The sequence below is a fragment of the Schistocerca gregaria genome, chromosome 5, assembly GCF_023897955.1.
Source record: "Schistocerca gregaria isolate iqSchGreg1 chromosome 5, iqSchGreg1.2, whole genome shotgun sequence".
Taxonomy (NCBI): Eukaryota; Metazoa; Arthropoda; class Insecta; order Orthoptera; family Acrididae; genus Schistocerca; species Schistocerca gregaria.
In genome coordinates this window covers 312,899,559-312,918,684 of record NC_064924.1, presented here as the reverse complement: position 1 = coordinate 312,918,684, position 19,126 = coordinate 312,899,559, and the positions used below count along the sequence as shown (strand labels likewise).

The 19,126-nt window shown below is 44.0% G+C and overlaps 1 protein-coding gene across 1 annotated transcript in view; it reads right to left on the bottom strand.

Moving 5' to 3' along the window:
• LOC126273327 (odorant receptor 47a-like) overlaps positions 1 to 18,872 on the bottom strand; it is a 120,216-nt gene extending 101,344 nt beyond the window's left edge. The window contains exons 1-2 of the mRNA XM_049976873.1: positions 18,714 to 18,872; positions 5,980 to 6,279 (exon numbers count right to left, since the gene is read on the bottom strand). Coding sequence (XP_049832830.1) covers positions 5,980 to 6,279; positions 18,714 to 18,872 — 459 coding nt within the window. The remainder of the gene's footprint in view (positions 1 to 5,979; positions 6,280 to 18,713) is intronic.
• Positions 18,873 to 19,126: the final 254 nt, after the last annotated feature.

The window sequence follows — 19,126 nt, the reverse complement described above, 5'->3', positions numbered from 1 at the left end:
CTCTTCTTTGGCCCTTCTCAATCTCTTCAATCAGACTCAACTGGTAAGGGTCCCATACAGACGGACAATATTCTCAGATTGGACGAACTAAACTATTGTAAGCAATTTCCTTTGTTGAAAGACTGCATCGCTTCAGGATTCCATCAATAAACCGCAGTCTAGAGTTCGCCTTACACGCTACTTGTGTAATCTGATCGTTCCATTTGAGATCATTTCGAGTAGTCACACCCAGAGCGTTGCTACCTCTGGATCATGGGGTCCTGGGTTCGATTCCCGGTTGGGTATTTTCTCTGCCGCGGGAATGCGTGTTTGTGTAGTCCTCATCATTTCATCATCATTGTCATCATTCGTGACAAAATTGAACTGCATAAAAATTGGACTATGTAAAAATTGGGACTTTGTACGGGTGCCGATGACGGCTCTGTTGAGCGCCCCACAAACCAAACATCATCATCATCACCGCTTCGGAAGTAAATATATGATTTCCTTTAATAATAGTTTCAATGCAGATTTACACACGTTTATAAGTGGTGAATATTGCTATCAGAAACGTGTTTTCCTAGCACAATAACAATTCCTAAATGTAAATGGTTATTAGATAAAGTTAAAATTCTAAATTTATACTTCTTCCGAGCGTAAATATTACGATACGCTCGTAAGTCAAATGTCACTCGCACAGACGCAACCAGCCATTCAAAAGTAACAGTTTGTGGACGTTATGTGCTGTCATAAGACATGTGGCATCTACGCTACTAAATATATGGTAAGAGAAAATGGCATCCGACGTCTCGCCCGAGAAAGATTTCTAAAAACTCTCACAAATTTAACGACATCTAAATGTGCCGCCACCAGTACCAGTATTCCACTTAGCGCCAAGGGCGTCCATATCCGGGGGCCAGAGATGGTCCCCCCCCCCCCCCCCCCATCCTCAAACTCTCAGGGAACGGAAAAAATGTCGTGTTGTCAGGTGGTTTTGATTCAAGAAAATGATTTAAAAATCGGTATTACGCAGGCTTTTAACAGCCAATTTTTATGGCCATTCTCAAGTCGCATTCGTCTTCAAAAATATTGAAAATATTTCATAGCTACAGGTTTGCCTCGCCCCCTGGCCCCTAGAGTGTATCGTATGGAAGCCCTTGCACAGCACAACGACTGTGAACAGAGGTCTGCAGACTGTGGTTATGCGAATTGTAAATAAGGGGATTAACTGCTGTTAGTTTCGGTCGTTACCGCCTACGTTCGGCACGTCAGTACTTCAGTATATATATATATATATATATATATATATATATATATATATATATATATATATATATATATATATATATATATATGGCTATTACAAATGATGGAAGCGATTTCATAAATTTACCGTAGCTCCATTCATTGACATAGGGTCACGACACACTACAGATACGTAGAAAAACTCATAAAGTTTTGTTCGGCTGAAGCCGCACTTCAGGTTTCTGCTGCCAGAGCACTCGAGAGCACAGTGAGACAAAATGGCGACAGGAGCCGAGAAAGCGTATGTTGTGCTTGAAATGGACTCACATCAGTCAGTCATAACAGTGAAACGACACTTCAGGACGAAGTTCAACAAAGATCCACCAACTGGTAACTCCATTCGGCGATGGTATGCGCAGTTTAAACCTTCTGGATGCTTCTGTAAGGGGAAATCAATGGGTCGGCCTGCAGTGAGCGAAGAAACAGTTGAACGCGTGCGGGCAAGTTTCACGCGTAGCCCGCGGAAGTCGACGAATAAAGCAAGCAGGGAGCTGAACGTACCATAGCCGACGGATTGGAAAATCTTACGGAAAAGGCTAAAGCAGAAGCCTTACCGTTTACAATTGCTACAAACCCTGACACCCGATGACAAAGTCAAACGCTTTGAATTTTCGGCGCGGTTGCAACAGCTCATGGAAGAGGATGCATTCAGTGCGAAACTTGTTTTCAGTGATGAAGCAACCTTTTTTGTTAATGGTGAAGTGAACAGACACAATGTGCGAATCTGGGCTATAGAGAATCCTCACACATTCGTGCAGCAAATTCGCAATTCACCAAAAGTTAACGTGTTTCGTGCAATCTCACGGTTTAAAGTTTACGGCCCATTTTTCTTGTGCGAAAAAAACGTTACAGGACACGTGTATATGGACATGCTAGAAAATTGGCTCGTGCCACAACTGGAGACCGACAGCAGCGACTTCATCTTTCAACAGGATGGTGCTCCACCGCACTTCCATCATGATGTTCAGCATTTCTTAAACAGGAGATTGGAAAACCGATGGATCGGTCGTGGTGGAGATCATGATCAGCAATTCATTTCATGGCCTCCATGTTCTCCGGCCTTAACCCCATGCAATTTCTTTATGTGGGGTTATGTGAAAGGTTCAGTGTTTAAACCTCCTCTACCAAGAAACGTGCCAGAACTGCGAGCTCGCATCAACGGTGCATCAACGGTGCTTTCAAACTCATTGATGCGGACATGCTACGCTGAGTGTGGGAGGAACTTGATTATCGGCTTGATGTCTGCCGAATCACTAAAAGGGCACATATTGAACGTTTGTGAATGGCTAAAAAAACTTTGTGAGTTTCTGTATGTGTGTGCAAAGCATTGTGAAAATATCTCAAATAATAAAGTTCTATGAAATCTCTTCAATCATTTGTAATAACCCTATATATATATATATATATTAGTGTAGAGTCTCTTCTTGCCTACCTTTACTCAATTTGCCCGTTCTGCGTGCCACCTCTCGAACATTGTCGGATTTGCTGTGGACAACAGATGTGGTCAGCCAGCGAATGGGCGCCTATTCCCGTCTGGAATCTTTTCCACAGGCCGTCAGTACCAAGCCTATCCAAGTGGGCAGGAAACTGGAAAGTGTCCTGTTATAAATACGGCTTGTAATTGTCTAGATTTCCATGCAACTTTCAGAGACTGTTAGTTTCCATGCTACTTCGTTATCTGAAAGTTAGGAAAGTAAAAATATAAACGCTTTTACTAAAATTTTTCGTGGGCGTATATCGTAAACTCATCCCGCCTCCCCAACGTTAAAAGTACTGATCTTTAGTTTTGTGGGCCTGTTCTTTTACCTTTCTGATATAATGGAGTCATTTGCGCTTTTTTTCCAATCGCTTGGTACTTTGCGTTGGACGAGATATTCGCGGAAAGTTCAACTTAAGTAGGGAGCCACCCCCGAAGTACAAAATGTGATCAAAAGTATCTGGACATCTTCAAAAACATACCTTTTTCATATTAGGTGCATTGTGCTGACACCTACTGCCAGGTACTCCAAATCAACGACTTTAGTAGTCATTAGACATCGTGAGACAGCAGAATGGGGAGATCCGTGGAACTCACGGACTTCGAACGTGATCAGGTGATTGGTGTCACTTGTGTCATACGTCTGTACGCGAGATTTCCATACTCCTAAACATCCCGAGGTCCACTGTTTCCGATGTGACAGTGAAGTGGAACAGTGAAGGGACACGTACAGCACAAAAGTGTACAGGCCGACCTCGTCTGTTGACTGACACAGAGCTCCAACAGTTGAAGAGGGTCGTAATCTGTAATCGGCAGACATCTATCCAAACCATCACACTTCAAGTACCATGACAGTTAAGCGTGAGGTAAGAAAACTTGGATTTCATGGTCGAGCGGCTGCTCATAAGCCACACATCACACCGGTAAATGCCAAACGGCGCCTCGCTTGGTGTAAGGAGCGTAAACATTGGACGATTGAACAGTGGAAAAACGTTATGTGGAATGACGAATACAGTGGCGATCCGATGACATGTTGTAGGTATGGCTAATGTCCGGTTAACGTCATCTGCCAGCGTGTGTAGTGCAAACAGTAAAATTCGGAGGCAATGGTGTTTTGGTGTGGTCGTGTTTCTCATGGAGGGGCTTGCGCCCCTTGTTGTTTTGGGTGGCACTACCACAGAATAGGCCTAACTGATGTTTGAAGCACCTTCTTGTTTACCACTGTTGAAGAGCAAGTCGAGGAGGGTGATTGCACCTTTCAACACGATCGAGTACCTGTCCAAAATGCACGGCCTGTGGCGGAGTGGTTGCACGACAATAACATCCCTGTAATGGACTGGTCTATACAAAGTCCTGACCTGAGCCCTATAGAACACCTTTGGGATCTTTTGGAACGGCGCCTTTGTGCCAAGCGTCACCAACCGACATCGATACCTCTCTTCAGTGAAACACTCCGTGAAGAATCAGCTGCTATTCCCCAAGAAACCTTCCAGCACCTGATTGAAGGTATGCCTGTGAGAGTGGAAGCTGTCATCAAGGCTAAGGTTGGGCCAACACCATTTTGAATTCCAACATTACCGATGAAAGGCGCCACGAACTTGTAAGACATTTTCAGCTAGGTGTCCGGATACTTTTGATCACATAGTGCACACTCTCCGTAAAATCGAGTTGATATTCCTTTCGGACCTGACGATTTCGTTATTTGTTTTTTGAACTTTTCAGTTGCTTTTGAATGCCATGGATGCCTATTTCTATATCCTCCATAAGGGAATTTGTGCAGCGGTCAAGTTATGGTGTGTCTGTAGGATCGTCCAGCGTTAATGATTTATTAACCGCAAAATTTAAAAACTCGTCTGTCCTTTTGCTGATATCTAGTGGCACTTCAAAGTCATCGACTATCCCATGTTATGTAAGACAAGAATTTTCTAGGCTTCTCGGCAATATTTTTCACTACTCTGTGATGGTAGAAACTGTTTGATTTGTGATCGATCTTTTCATAGAAGCATGAGTTTATACTACCTTTTGCCTACCAATATTTCCGCGTTCTTTATTGAACAGAGTACAACAGTCACTGTTCTCTCAGCATTTTCCGAATTCCATAATTAAACCAATGTGGATATTGTCCATCCTTAACGCTCTTACTCGACACGTGCTTCTCCAGAGCATGATTTAAAATCAATTTAAACTTTGCACTTAAGTCATCGACATTCATCATATCGGCACTGAATGACCTCTCTCATCTTCCAAGTAAGATTATAACAAATTCTTATGTGTTTTTTCCATGGTAGAAACGCTCCTAGCCTTCCTGATAGATTTATGAACTTCAGAAACCATGGTGGCTGTGATGATATCGTGATCGATAACCCTTGTCCCTAAACTGACAATGTCAATATGGTCAGCCCTGTTTGTAGCTAAGAGGTCTAAAATATTTCTGTGTTGCCTAATGTAGCATAGATGGATGACAATGGCGGCAGAGGAGAAATTAGAAGTGATTTTACTGTAGAAACCTTCCGATAATCGGCATAAGGTGATGTACAATGTGGAGGTGACGTTTTTGTTTCAGCGTCTGATGCACGGCATCACAGTGGCTATGGCGATGGTTTCTCATTGAGTGGGTTACACAAGAAACCTACAGCACTGGGAAGCCGTGCAGTGCCAAGACTGAGTCATAGCCATCCACTCACGAAAACAGGCACATTAGGTAGGGTCTGAGAACGAACGCACATCATCCCATATGTGGAATTTTATAACCTAGCTTCCTATGGGTTGTCACTTTCCGTGGCCATTGGCTTACTGTTTCGGCTTTGTCTGGAGAAATTCGTGCAGATTATGGAATTTCATGCATTATCCAACTGGTACCCACTATCACGTTTATCAAATTTTCCGTCATGTGTATTTCCACGGATTCTTCAATGATGGAGTTCCAAAAAGAAGATGTCATTGGTAAAATTATTATTGTATCGTAATACATTTGCAAATCCAGTGGAGATACAATTTTCAGCAATAGCTGACTAGGTTGGTTACAAAAGACAGATACAGCGTTGATATTCGATCACTGTGTTCCTTTAAGACAGTATGGTTGAGTTAGGCCAAGTATGTTAGTTGTGACACCAGTGTGCATACGTTACAGTTGGCGACCGTCACAGGATGGTTTCCTTGTTCTTTTACAAGTGGTACAATTATCACCACGTACCGACACTATGCTATCTGGAACATACCTTTTGGGCTGTCTGTGATGTAGCTAGCACAGAAGCGCTGTCGTTGGTATCGGCGAGGCCACTCAGACGGAAGCAGTGCTGGAGGCGGTCGACGAGCCTGGTGTAGCGGCGGCGGCGCGCCACCATGAAGGCCCACTTTCCCAGCCCCTGCAGGTGCAGGTCCACCACGCTGAAGTTGTAGATGAAGCGGTACAGCTCGGTCGGACCACTGACTGGCGAGGCTGCTAAAGCCATCACCTCTGCCACCAGTTGCATCAGAACGAGTGACAGCATCGCCAGACCAGTTGTTAACGCCACTACCTGCATCGAGTACAGTACCACTATGATTCATGAACACACAGCCGGAATTTCAATCGCTGTTTACGATACAAATATACTGCTGGCTGGCCATTAAAATTGCAACATAAGAAGGCGGCCTGCAACATATTGCAAAATGTTAAGAAGTGTTCTACATGTTTTGACATGCAAATGATTAGAATCTGAGCGCAACTGCACATAATATATAGAAGCTACGCCATCTACGTTTTGTGTACAGGGTGTTCCAGAAATGTCGCGACAAACTTCAAGGTATTATTTAGGATATCATAGAGGGTATCTGGAAAAACAAATCAAGGATAGGAATCCATGTTCGGAAACGTCATCCAACGAGACCAAAGAGCATCGAAGTTACAAGCGTCAGCGTCTACCACTAAGCCACCCCTTCGGCAGCGACCGTGACTTTATATACGGTGGACCGTAGGTGGAACATCCAGAAATGTTGTTTGTTATTCAGTGATCGCGACTGATTCCACGAACGCCAGTGGAGAAGATGAAGCTACTAGCTGCTGCGTAGATAGGCCCTGCTCGTAATAAAACTATGATATATTTCCTTGGCAAACGACTGTTTCGAACACGAGTTTGAGTCTGCTGTTTATTTTTGTCCTAGAGATTTTAGGGGGTTCTAGGAGATAAATGGACTGCTGATGTTAGCCTGCATTTGAAACTGTCATCCACCAAGGTAACAGAACATCGCGTTCATAGGAGACAAGGCCTGTCTATAAAGCAGCTGGCTCCATCTTCTACACTGGCTTTCGTGGCAATCAGTCGTGATCACTGAATAACAAACAACATTGTGAGACGTTGCGCCTACAGTCCGCCAGCATACAAAGTCACGTTTGCTGCCGAAGGGTGGCCTAGTAGCAGGCGCCGTTGCCTGTGACTTCGACAGTCTGTAGCATCGTTGGATGACGTTTCTGGAATAGGGTTCGTATCCTCGATTTGTTCCTCCAGACGTCTTCCACATCCCCTCGAAGTTTGCAATAACATTTCTGAGACACCCTGCATAAGGAAAGATCACACAGATGATTTTTCGTTCTGAAATCCCATTTGACTGTTGATTTAACATCCTGTTATACTTTGCTGCTTGTGTTGGTCAGGATGCCATAACTATCATGTAAATATGGAATCGATCTATACAGGAGCGCTATACTCAAGGCCATGCAGGATTTCAATCACCCCACATGTCTAGTGATCGTGAGGTCAGGCATACAGCTCAACCAGACGCACAGGATCGTACAGGACATCACGTACCGTGAGTCAGGAAATGAGCTTGTTTCAACAAGACAGCTATCCATACTGACAATGCGACGAAGTCTGTAGCACCACAGACTGTACCCAGTGACAACAGTGGACACAGAATTGCGAGTCCCGGTTCTGAGCAAAGCATAACAATGGAAGTACCTCTTTGTGTAGGTTACTAGGCTGCATTCGTCGTCATCGTATGGACCTAACACCTGGCGTGATGGTATGGATATGCCACTGGATATGCAACTCGATCATTCTGCTTCGAACAGCTAGTAATTTGGACAAAAGGCGTTACATTTATGACGTACTATGGGCGATGGCTGTGACTTATATTCGAGGTCTTCAACAAGATAACAAAAGACAGCAAGATAACCGCAGGTTTCCTCTGCTATCCACACCTACATCGATATAGAGGAGGGTTCGATTGCTGCACTGGGTAGCATTTTGTCCGATCCCTCTCCAACTGAATGCTTCTGGCAATTGGTTACCGAGATACGGAAACCACACCATCCGCCAGGCACTACGATTAGTCAACCCAAGAATAGAGTTATAGCAGCATGGAATGAAACACCCTTATTTGCTATCCTAGCTTACATCGACTCGGTTCCCAGACGTGTTGAACAGCTGTAGCTGCTAGAGATGGTGGCTACAATGGCGTTCAATAAGTAATGCAACACATTTCCTTTCTTGGCCAATATCGGTTTAAAAAACGCGAAATTTATTATGGGACATCGTGAAATATACTCGCTTGAGTTTCATGAGGTTCCTATAGGTGGCTGTGCTATACGTAGCCTTCAAAGAAATGTCGTCTGTAACGAAGGTGTATTCCAAGCAGAGAGCTGTTGTTGAGTTTCTTCTGGCGGAAAACCAGAGCATAGCAGATATTCATAGACACTTGCAGAATGTCTACGGAAACATGACAGTGAACTAAAGCACGTTGAGTCGTAGTGCGAGACTTCTGCCATCATCGCATCAAGGTCGCGCAAACCTGTGCGATCTCCTGGGTGCCGGTCAGCCACACACAGCTGTGATTCATGCAATGTTGGAACGCGTGGACACATTCATTCGATGTGATCACAGTCAAACACCTCACCACTCAACTGGACGTCTCTACAGTGAGTGGCGGAGGACACGTGCCACTGTCATTACCTCCCTTTTCTGTTCCAGTCGCGTATGGTTCGTGGCAAGAATGATTACTGGAAAGCCTCCGTGCGGGCTCGAATCTTTCTGATTTTACATTCGTGATCTCCTCAGGAGGTATAAGTAGGGGGAAGCAATATATTCGATACCTCATCCAGAACCGCACCCTCTCGAAACCTGGACATCAAGCTACACCGCCATGCAGAGCGCCTCTCTTGCAGAGTCTGCCACTTGAGTTTGCTAAATATCTCCTTAACGCTATCTCTCTTACCAAATAACCCTGTGACAAAACGCGCCGCTCTTCTTTGGATCTTCTCTATCTCCCTTGTCAACCCGACCTGGTACGGATCCCACATTGATGAGCAATACTCAAGTATACGTCGAAAGAGTGTTTTGTAAGCCACCTCCTTTGTTGATGGACTACATTTTCAAAGGACTCTCCCAATGAATCTCAACCTGGCACCCGCCTTACCAACAATTAATTTTATATGATCATTCCACTTCAAACCGTTCCGTACGTATACTCCCAGATATTTTACAGAAGTAACTGCTACCAGTGTTTGTTCCGCTATCATATAATCATACAAGAAAGGATCCTTCTTTCTAGGTATTCGCAACACATTACATTTGTCTATGTTAAGGGACAGGTGCCACTCCCTGCATCAAGTGCCTGTGCGCTGCAGATCTTCCTGCATTTCGCTGCAATTTTCTAATGCTGCAACTTCTCTGTATACTACAGCATCATCCGCGAAAAGCCGCATGGAACTTCCGACACTATGTACTAGGTCGTTTATATATATTGCGAAAAGCAATGGTCCCATAACCCTCCCCTGTGGCACGCCAGAGGTTACTTTAACGTCTGTAGACGTCTCTGTTGGTAGTGCTGACACACTCGACTACCAGTTGCGGTACTCGCATGTGTGTGCTCGCTGGGTTCCACATCGCCTATCACAAAGACCATAGAGAGCAGCGAGAGACCATCTGTGCAGAACTGCTTATGTGTTACGGGGCTGACTGTGAAAATTTTTAGTCAAACGTCGTCGCAGGCGATACAATATTGATTCATCACTTCGAACTGGAAACAAAACAGCGATCCATGGAGTGGCGCAACGCTACCTCTCCTCCGAAAAAGGAATTTCAAAGTCGTTGCCCCAGGCGGTAAAGTCATGGTGACAGCCTTCTAGGACTCTAATGGTTATTCTGTTTGATGTCCTCCCTCATGGTGAAACGATCAAGTGTAATGTGTTTTGTGCTACCCTCAGGAAATTGAAGAAACGACTTCAGCGTGTTCAAATTGTTCAAATGTCTCTGAGCACTATGGGACTTATCATCTGAGGTCATCAGTCTCCTAGAATTTAGAACTACTTAAACCTAACCAACCTAGGGACCGTAGTGGTCGCGCGGTTCCAGACCGAAGCGCCTAGAACCGCTCGGTCACAAATTCGGCTCAGCGTGTTCGTCACCACAAATATGCAAACGAACTTCTCCATCACAACGTAAGATCTTACACCACAAGTCTGCGAGAGGAGCTCACCAAACTTCATTGTACTGTTATTCCTCATCTACCCTACAGCCTGGAACTCGCCCCTTACGACTTCCATCTAGTTTTCTGGGAAGCAGTATGCGGATGATGGGAAGGTTACTGATACAGCAACGTGTTGGTTCCGACGTCGACCGGTAGAGCGGAAACATGCGGGCGTACAGGCCATTCCATTTAAGTGGTATAAGCCCAGGCCATTGAATGGAGATTATGGTGAAAAATACTGTTTTGTATTCAAAAGAGAATGTTTCACTGGAATCAAGAATAAAACCAACCTGTAGATGCCATTTTCCTTGACTTTCGGAAGGCGTTCGATACAGTTCCGCACTGTCGCCTGATAAACAAAGTAAGAGCCTACGGAATATCAGACCAGCTGTGTGGCTCGATTGAAGAGTTATTAGCAAACAGAACATAGCATGTTGTTCTCAACGGAGAGAAGTCTACAGACGTTAAAGTAACGTCTGGCGTGCCACAGGGGAGTGTTATGGGACCATTGCTTTTCACAATATATATAAATGACCTAGTAGATAGTGCCGGAAGTTACATGCGGCTTTTCGCGGATGATGCTGTAGTATACATAGAAGTTGCAGCATTAGAACATTTACAGCGAAATGCAGGAAGATCTGCAGCCGATAGGCACTTGGTGCAGGGTTTGGCAACTGACCTTTAACATAGACAAATGTAATGTATTGCGAATACATAGAAAGAAGGATCCTTTATTGTATGAATATATACTTCTGTAAAATATCTGGGAGTATACGTACGGAACGATTTGAAGTGGAATGGTCATATAAAATTAATTGTGGGTAAGGCGGGTCCCAGGTTGAGATTTTTTGGGAGAGTCCTTAGGAATTGTAGTCCATCAACAAAGGAGGTGGCTTACAAAACACTCATTCGACCTATACTTGAGTATTGCTCGTCAGTGTGGGATCCGCAACAGATCGGGTTGATGGAGGAGATAGAGAAGACCCAAAGAAGAGCGGCGCCTTTTGTCACAGGGTTATATGGTAAGCGTGATAGCGTTACGGAGATGTTTAGCAAACTCAAGTGGCAGACTCTGCAAGAGAGGCGCTCTGCATGGCTGTGTAGCTTGCTGTCCAGGTTTCGAGAGGGTGCGTTTCTGGATGAGGTATCGAATATATTGCTTCCCCCTACTTATACCTTCCGAGGAGATCACGAATGTAAAACTAGAGAGATTCGAGTGCGCACGGGGGCTTTCCGGCAGTCGTTCTACCCGCGAACCATACGCGACTGTAACAGGAAAAGGGGGTAATGCAGTGGCACGTATAGTGCCCTCCGCCACACACCTTTGGGTGGCTTGCGGAGTATAAACGTAGATGTAGATGTATGCTTTCAGAAACAACGGTGTTGTATTACTTATTCAAGGACCCTGGGATGTGTACTAAATATTGGTTTCTGTATATACACCCCTCGCCATATATCATTCCTACTAAAGAGTATGTGTACAATAAATAGAATTTCGCCGTTTGCTATACTTCTTCATGTTGCATTTTTAGATGTCTGATAGCCTTAAGTCAATACGAAATACACTGGTAGACAACAAAAGTGAAGGATACAGAAGGGGAGGTGGAAACGAAGTATCTTCTTACGGACTGTTGGGTATGTGAGATTATTTGAATGATTAAAATATCGAGAGAGATTTACAAAGCTCTTGGCAGTACAAGCCCTCTTACCAACATGGCTTTGCACTCTCTCTGGCCTCGATGAATGCACTGATTCGCTTGGGAAGGGTGACAAAGCCGTTGAATTCTCTTTTGAGGCAAAGTGACCTACATGGTCCGTGATGTCTTGGATATTGGCAGTGGGACGGATTAGACGTCCAAGTTGGTCTCAAGCATGTTCTATCGGGTGTAGGCCTGGGAAAGGGCAAAGTCATCCATCCTTGGGAACTAGTTCACTGGTGATCGCTCTTTCTTGGGAATCGTTCATATTTACTCGTTCACCATTCATTGTGCTTGGTATACGGTTCTTATGAAAACTTGAAAATTAGTAGCATGGGTGACTGAAGATGGAAGGCGCTAAGAGGGGGCACTTGCCTCCCACCTGGAGTACAGAGTTTTCATTCATAAAAGAATTCTCACACACTTGTAATTTTCGTGGTTCTGCAAAACATCTCGTTTAGCCAACCGTAGCTTTATGTGGCTGATCGCAGTGAAATAATATAAGGAGGCGCACGAAAAACCGGCCCCGAGAACAGACTGCTCACCAATTACGCACTATTTGTTGACCGCTACGAGCAGAAGAGATAAACACGTAATAATTAGGCAGTGAAGAAATAACCAATACGCTAATGCAAACAACTTAGAAAAAATAGATGACAATTGGTAAGCGACAATGAGCAGTCTAGTACTCGGGGCCGATTTTTCGTGTGGCACCCTGTGCCACTGAAATAATATTGTAGGAGTTATCGTATTCTCTTTACAAACTGTGACACCATACACTCGATTATGAAGCGCGGGCGTCATTCTGTTGTAAGTCGGTCTGCCTTTCATAACAATGAACAAGCTCTTTTACCTTGGATCAAAAAAAAAGACGGAAAATGGCCAGTCGTGTGTGCCTTGCCGACGTCCTTTGAATGTGTAATAACAAAAAATCTTGCCTTTTTAGAAGTATTTCTTCTGCTGTTTATCGAAATAGTGAAGTAAGCTGATTCGCCGTTTTGTTACCTGACAAGATGTATGTATTACATACCACATAATTTTATGTAGTTTACATAATTATAAAATACATTTTAATTACCGGTCGTGGACGCTGGATAGAATACGAAAAGAACCAGAAGTTTAGAGTTCAAAAAAGGTTTGAAACAGATCTAGAATGGGCGTGCGGAGCGAACGAAACGAACGGCAACAACTCCATACTGAACTAACTGCGAGCAGTCGGCAGTGGAAAGGACGAGTCCCGCCGATCGAGGCCGACACCGAGACAGACAGGAACGGGACCGAGGCTGGAACGAGACCGGCCGACGTGCTGTTGCGGGAACGAGACCGACCGTTTCCCGATCCCGGGAATTGCAAGTAGAAATCCGCGACCGAAGTGAACTATGGAAGACCGTTCCTTAGAATTCGATCCTCGCTCGTTCCATTCATCTTGGTGAACCGTTCATTTGGACCCATTAGTTCGCGAACGACCGATCTCTAGTTAGCTCAACGTCGTACAAACAATAAGTGAGAAGCACTATATTGCCTGTGTTCTACATGACTGCAACATATTGCTTTTCTTTTATTGTAACGTTCTATCAAGAAGCGACGGAACAATCATTTAACATCAATATCGTACAGACAATTGATAGAGACAAGTGCCGTGTGTGGAGTTGCATTGTCTTGTGGAAAATTGGTACTATGATACCGTCGCATAGAGGTAACGTATGAAGATGCAGGAAGCTTGAAGCACCATTGTACCGTCAGGTTCCGTCAATCACTAAGTCGCACGTAATGACTTCCCACACCAACATGTCAGATGTAACACCGCTGTGTCGTATCAAAACACTGGAATAATGGGACTCTTCGCTAGCTGGTTGACATGCTCATCGACGATAGTCATCCAGGGTAGAGCAGAACCGTGATGCATCGCAGAAGAGAATGCAGCGCCATTCATCAGCAGTCCGTAATCGCCGTCGCAGCACCACTCCCAACGTAGCCGTCTGTGTTGTGGTGTTAATTGCAGCTTATGGATGGGATGGTAATGCCTTAGTCTGATTACTGCTAGTGTCTGACTAAAGCTACAGGATGCCACAGAATGTTTCAAGAAGTTCATTACTTCTCGAACGGCAGGCGCAGACGTGAAGCGGTACAATTTTCAAACATACGAGTACGGAAGAAGAAATTCTGAGACTCTATGTCTAGAACATAGAATTGTGTGATAGTGAAATATGGACTGCGGGAAAACCGGAACAAAAGAGATTCGAAGCATTCGAGATGTGATGCTACATAATGTTGGAAAATAGGTGAACTAAAAGTAAGGAATGTGGAGTTTCTCTGCAGAATCGGCGAGGAAAGGAATATGTGGAAAACACTGAAGAGAAGAAAGGACAGGATGGTAGGACGTTTGTTAAGACGTCAGGGAATAACTTCCGTGGTATTAGAGGGAGCTATAGAGGGTATAACCTGAAGTGGAAGACAGAGGCTGGAATACATCCAACAAATAATTCAGGTCGAAGGTTGCAAGTGCTACTGTGAGATGAAGAGGTTACCACAGGAGAGAACTTCATGACGAGCCGTATGAAACCAGTTAGAAGATTGATAACTCAAAAAAGTATATATTTCAGTTTTTTCATACATTTGTGATAAATTCACTGCAGTGAAAAATACTCTTAGCGCGAATCTTCTCGTTTAACAACTCTAACAATTGACCGACTGTAGAGGCTTTGGCTTTCTCTATACACAACTGACTCTAAGCTTGGCACTTTCCGTTTGGTAGATGTGAAACTACAAGAAATTATTCATCATACCCCTGCAGCCACCGTCCCCCGATTCGCTCTATTTCTAGAATAAATTGCCATTTCAGGGACTTTGTTTCTATGCTACTTTATTCTCCGAGAATTTTGGAAACTGATGTATATAAACATATAAACGCTTTTACAATTATTGACCGAATGCTTTGAAATTTTGATACAACGTTGCATTAGAATACGCATGTGTTTTTATATACCTATTTCTTAAATATATGTAAAATAATTTTTTATAAATTTAATAATTGGGAAACGTTGTTACACAAAATCTCAAAGTTACATATGGATATATTAAAGAATTAGGCACCTAAAAACAAGTTCGTATTAGAATTCAACAATGTTTCAGGATTTCAGAGCAATCGATCAAGAACTTTCGGAGATACACTATTTTGATAACAAAGGAACATTTATTTTTTATGTATATAGATTGAGAAGTAAGCAGATGATATGGGAACGGGATCAGCAGTAAGAAGACCTACAGAGGACACTGCAGAGAGAAGAAACTTGGTCATAAGAAAAACATGTCAAAGCAAACCAAGAGAAAACAGTTTAAACGTGGAAGACAGAAAAAAAACGTCACCCAAAGATAGTATAACTCTATAAAAAAACACTGTAAACAGTCGGGACATCAGTTCGTGGGAATTACATTACAGACAGCAGCAACATCTACCAGTATGCATATTCAAGAAAGAGCAGTAGCAGCCATCAAAAACTCATACAGCGTTTCGAACATGACCAGACTGTCAACAAGCACAGCAATGACACTATTCAAAGAAGCAGTCGTGAACGTCATAACACACAGAATAGAAATCATATGCAAAAAAATTAAGACCGATCACATAAAAGAAACAGAAAAAGTCAAGACGAAGCTGATGAAACGGGTACCGGGAGTGCGAAAGCGAATTGCATATGAAGTCATGAAAGAGAATTGTTTCATAGAGGACATGAGATTACATAACTGGCTATCTTCCACAAGGCCAAACCAGTAAATGACTAACTTCATGGATCAAAAGAAGGAGATGGACCTAGAAGACTACAACACACCAACGATGCTGGATGACTGGTGAACTAGAGAATCATATGTAACGACAGCACTCACAGTACGTGTATTTCGTTATAAAATATGTGCCAACAGCAAATTCCGGCTCAAGAGTGTAAATGTTTGCTGGCGCGAACAAGAATGTAAAAAATACTTCATTATAACGTGTACGAAGAGAACGAAAACTACAAGGGGTGATCAATAAGTAATGCAACACTTTTTTGTTCTAATAGAAGCTGGTTTTCTTAAGGATTCCAATAGACCATATTATTCTCTCTCTTGGTTACAAAACATTGTTTTGCAACATAATCCCCATTCAATGCAATGCCCCTGTGCCACCTTAGTGCGAGGGCCTGTATGCCAGCATGGTATCACCCCACAGTTTAGCATCGGAGGAAACATCTTGCTGCATCCATACTCTCCATCATCTACGTGCTGGTTCCCTCGGAGTGCATCCATCATTGGGCTAAAGAGATGAAAGTCTGAAGGTACGAGGTCCGAGCTGTATGGTGGAGGAGAAAGAACATTCCAATGAAGTTTTGTGAGCTCCTCCCGGTGTGTAGACTTGTGTGTGGACTTGCTTTGTCACGGAGAAAGAAAAGTTCGTTTCATTTTTGTGGTGACAAGCACGCTCAAGTCACTTCTTAGATTTCCTTAGGGTAGCACAATGCACTTCAACAGAAACAGGCCCTACTAACGGCATACTACGCCTTTCACACCCGTGGCAACGGGTTCTACACAACGCTGATGAGTACTTTGAAAGACAGTAACAGGTGCAAACATGTAATTCTTTTGTATCGGTTGTGAATAAATAGTTGCCACTATTTAAGTTCCAGCCATTGTCGATGCCCTTTGAAGGCTACCTATAACACCATCATCTATCGGAACTCCATAAAACTATAGGAGCTGTAGTGAGAATATTCCACGATGTCCCAATACAAATTTCGCATTTTTTTCTACCGAAATTGGCCGAGAAAAAAGTTTTGTATTACTTGTTGAACGCCCCTTGTACATTAATGCTCAGCTTGTGCGCACTTTTCTCGTTAATAATAATTGGTTACCATTCCATGCATATGACTATGAATTATAAGGCGACATTTCCTTATGAACTGGCCGTCTATTTTTTTTCACACTGTTTAATTATTTGGATGTCATGTTATTGTGCAGTTACACAAGCTGGTCAGAAAGTAAGATATTCAAAGCAACAAACCTATGAATGAAAACGAATTTGTGTGGCAAACAGACACATATTTTCTTTGCAAGTTCTGTGGAAAAATGTGAACATTGTTGTGGGACATGGTAGAATATTCCCACTTGAGCCGCTATAGTTTCATGAAGTTCCTATACGTAGCGGCGCTGTACGTAGTCTTCAAAATGACGACTGTAACAGAGGTACTTTCCAAGCAACGAGTTGTCATTGAGTTTCCTTGGCGGAAAAACAGAGCATCGCAGACATTCACAGGCGCTCGCAAAATGTCTACGGATTCCTGGCAATGAACAAAAGCACTATGAGTCGTTGGGTGAGTCGTCTGTCATTATTGCAGAAAATCGCGCAAACCTGTCCGATCTTCTACGTACCGGACGGACGTACACGTCTGTAATTCCTGAAATGTTGGAAAGTACGAACACTGTCATTACAAATGATCGATGGATCAAACTCGAATACCTTCTACATCTACATCCATACTTCGCAAGCCACCTGACGGTGTGTGACGGTGGGTACTTTGAGTACCTCTATCAGTTCTCTCTTCTATTCCAGTCTCGTATTGTTCGTGGAAAGAAAGACTGTCGGTATGCCTCTGTGTGGGCTCGAATCTCTCTGATTTTATCCTCATGGTCTCTTCGCGAGATATACGTAGGAGGGAGCAATATACTGCTTGACCCCTCGGTGAAGGTATGTTCTCGAAACTTCAACAGAAGCCCGTACCGAGCTACTGAGCATCTCTCCTGCAGAGTCTTCCATTGGAGTTTATCTATCATCTCCTTAACGCTTTCGCGTTTGCTAAATGATCCTGTAACGAAGCGCGCTGCTCTCCGTTGGATCTTATCCCTTCTATCAACCCGATCTGCTTCCAGTTGCTGACCTGCTATATTGTAGCTAAATGATAAAGGGTCTTTCTTTCTACGTATTCGCAGCACATTACACTTGTCTACAGTGAGATTCAATTACCATTCCCTGCACCATGCGTCAATTTGTTGCAGATTCTCCTGCATTTCAGTGCAATTTTCCTTTGTTACAACCTCTCGATATACCAAAGCATCATCCGCAAAAAGCCTCAGTGAACTTCCGATGTTATCCACAAGGTCATTTATGTATATTGTGAATTCTTTCTCGACTGCACGTATCTGTTGGTACTGCTGACACTCTCGCCCACCAGATCGATACTCAAAGGTGTGTGACCGCTGGTTTCCTCGTAGCCTAACAGAAGACCACAAAGAGCAACGATTTTGGCCCAATGAAGGATGCTCTTCGCGGGAAACAGTACGTGGTTGGTGGGGAGGCTACTGATGCAGTAAGACGTTGGCTCCAACATCGACCAGTAGAGTGGTAGCATACGAGCGTACAGGTCGTCCGAGTATGGTAACGTAAGGCCGTCGCACTGAACGGAGATTATGTTGAAAAATAGAGTTGTGTAGCCAAAAGAGTGGGGAATAATATGGTGTACTGGAATTCTGGATAAAATCAACCTACTTTCGGAAAAAATGTGTTGCACTACTTATTGAACCCCCCTCGTAAGTTCATGATTGTGTAAGGCAAGTGAACATCTTTCAGCAGATTATATAATCCGAACCTCGCCAGTAATTGTACTAATTACAACGGAATGTACTGCTCATAGCTGCAATCCTTCAAATGAACCAAATGATAGACCTCCTACACAACGCACCGGCCCTACGGAATAGAGCTGGTAAGATGCTGACAGAGCCCGCCAAGCTATTGGGATGGTGGCAGTTACCAACAGAAAGGGGAAGCGTGAGTTGCGTACCTTAGCGGAGACGCGCGTGTAGGCAGAGGTTGGCCACATGCCGAACACCGCCAGGCACTTGAGGATGGGGCTGAGATGTGCGCGGAGGTCTACGGACGGGAGATGGGTCCTAGAGACGCCCGTCCCCGGCTCAGACCCTGCCTGCCACTGTGCGGCCATCGCAAGTGTGGCGTCGGGCGCGGAGGAACCGCGCGTCTGGCAGCGACCTTTCAGCAGCCGGCCGTGCCCGTATAGCGGCTGGGAGGCTACCAGCTGCCTGGTTGCGACATCCTCGGCCCCTGTGGCGTCACTGCAAACAAATACCGTAACTCTCGTCCTTGAACTAGTTCGATCGCACTAGTAATCGTACGCCTTTCAATAGGTCACATCCGGAACACCCATCTGCAATCTCGTGAAAGTGTTGATGTTCAGTA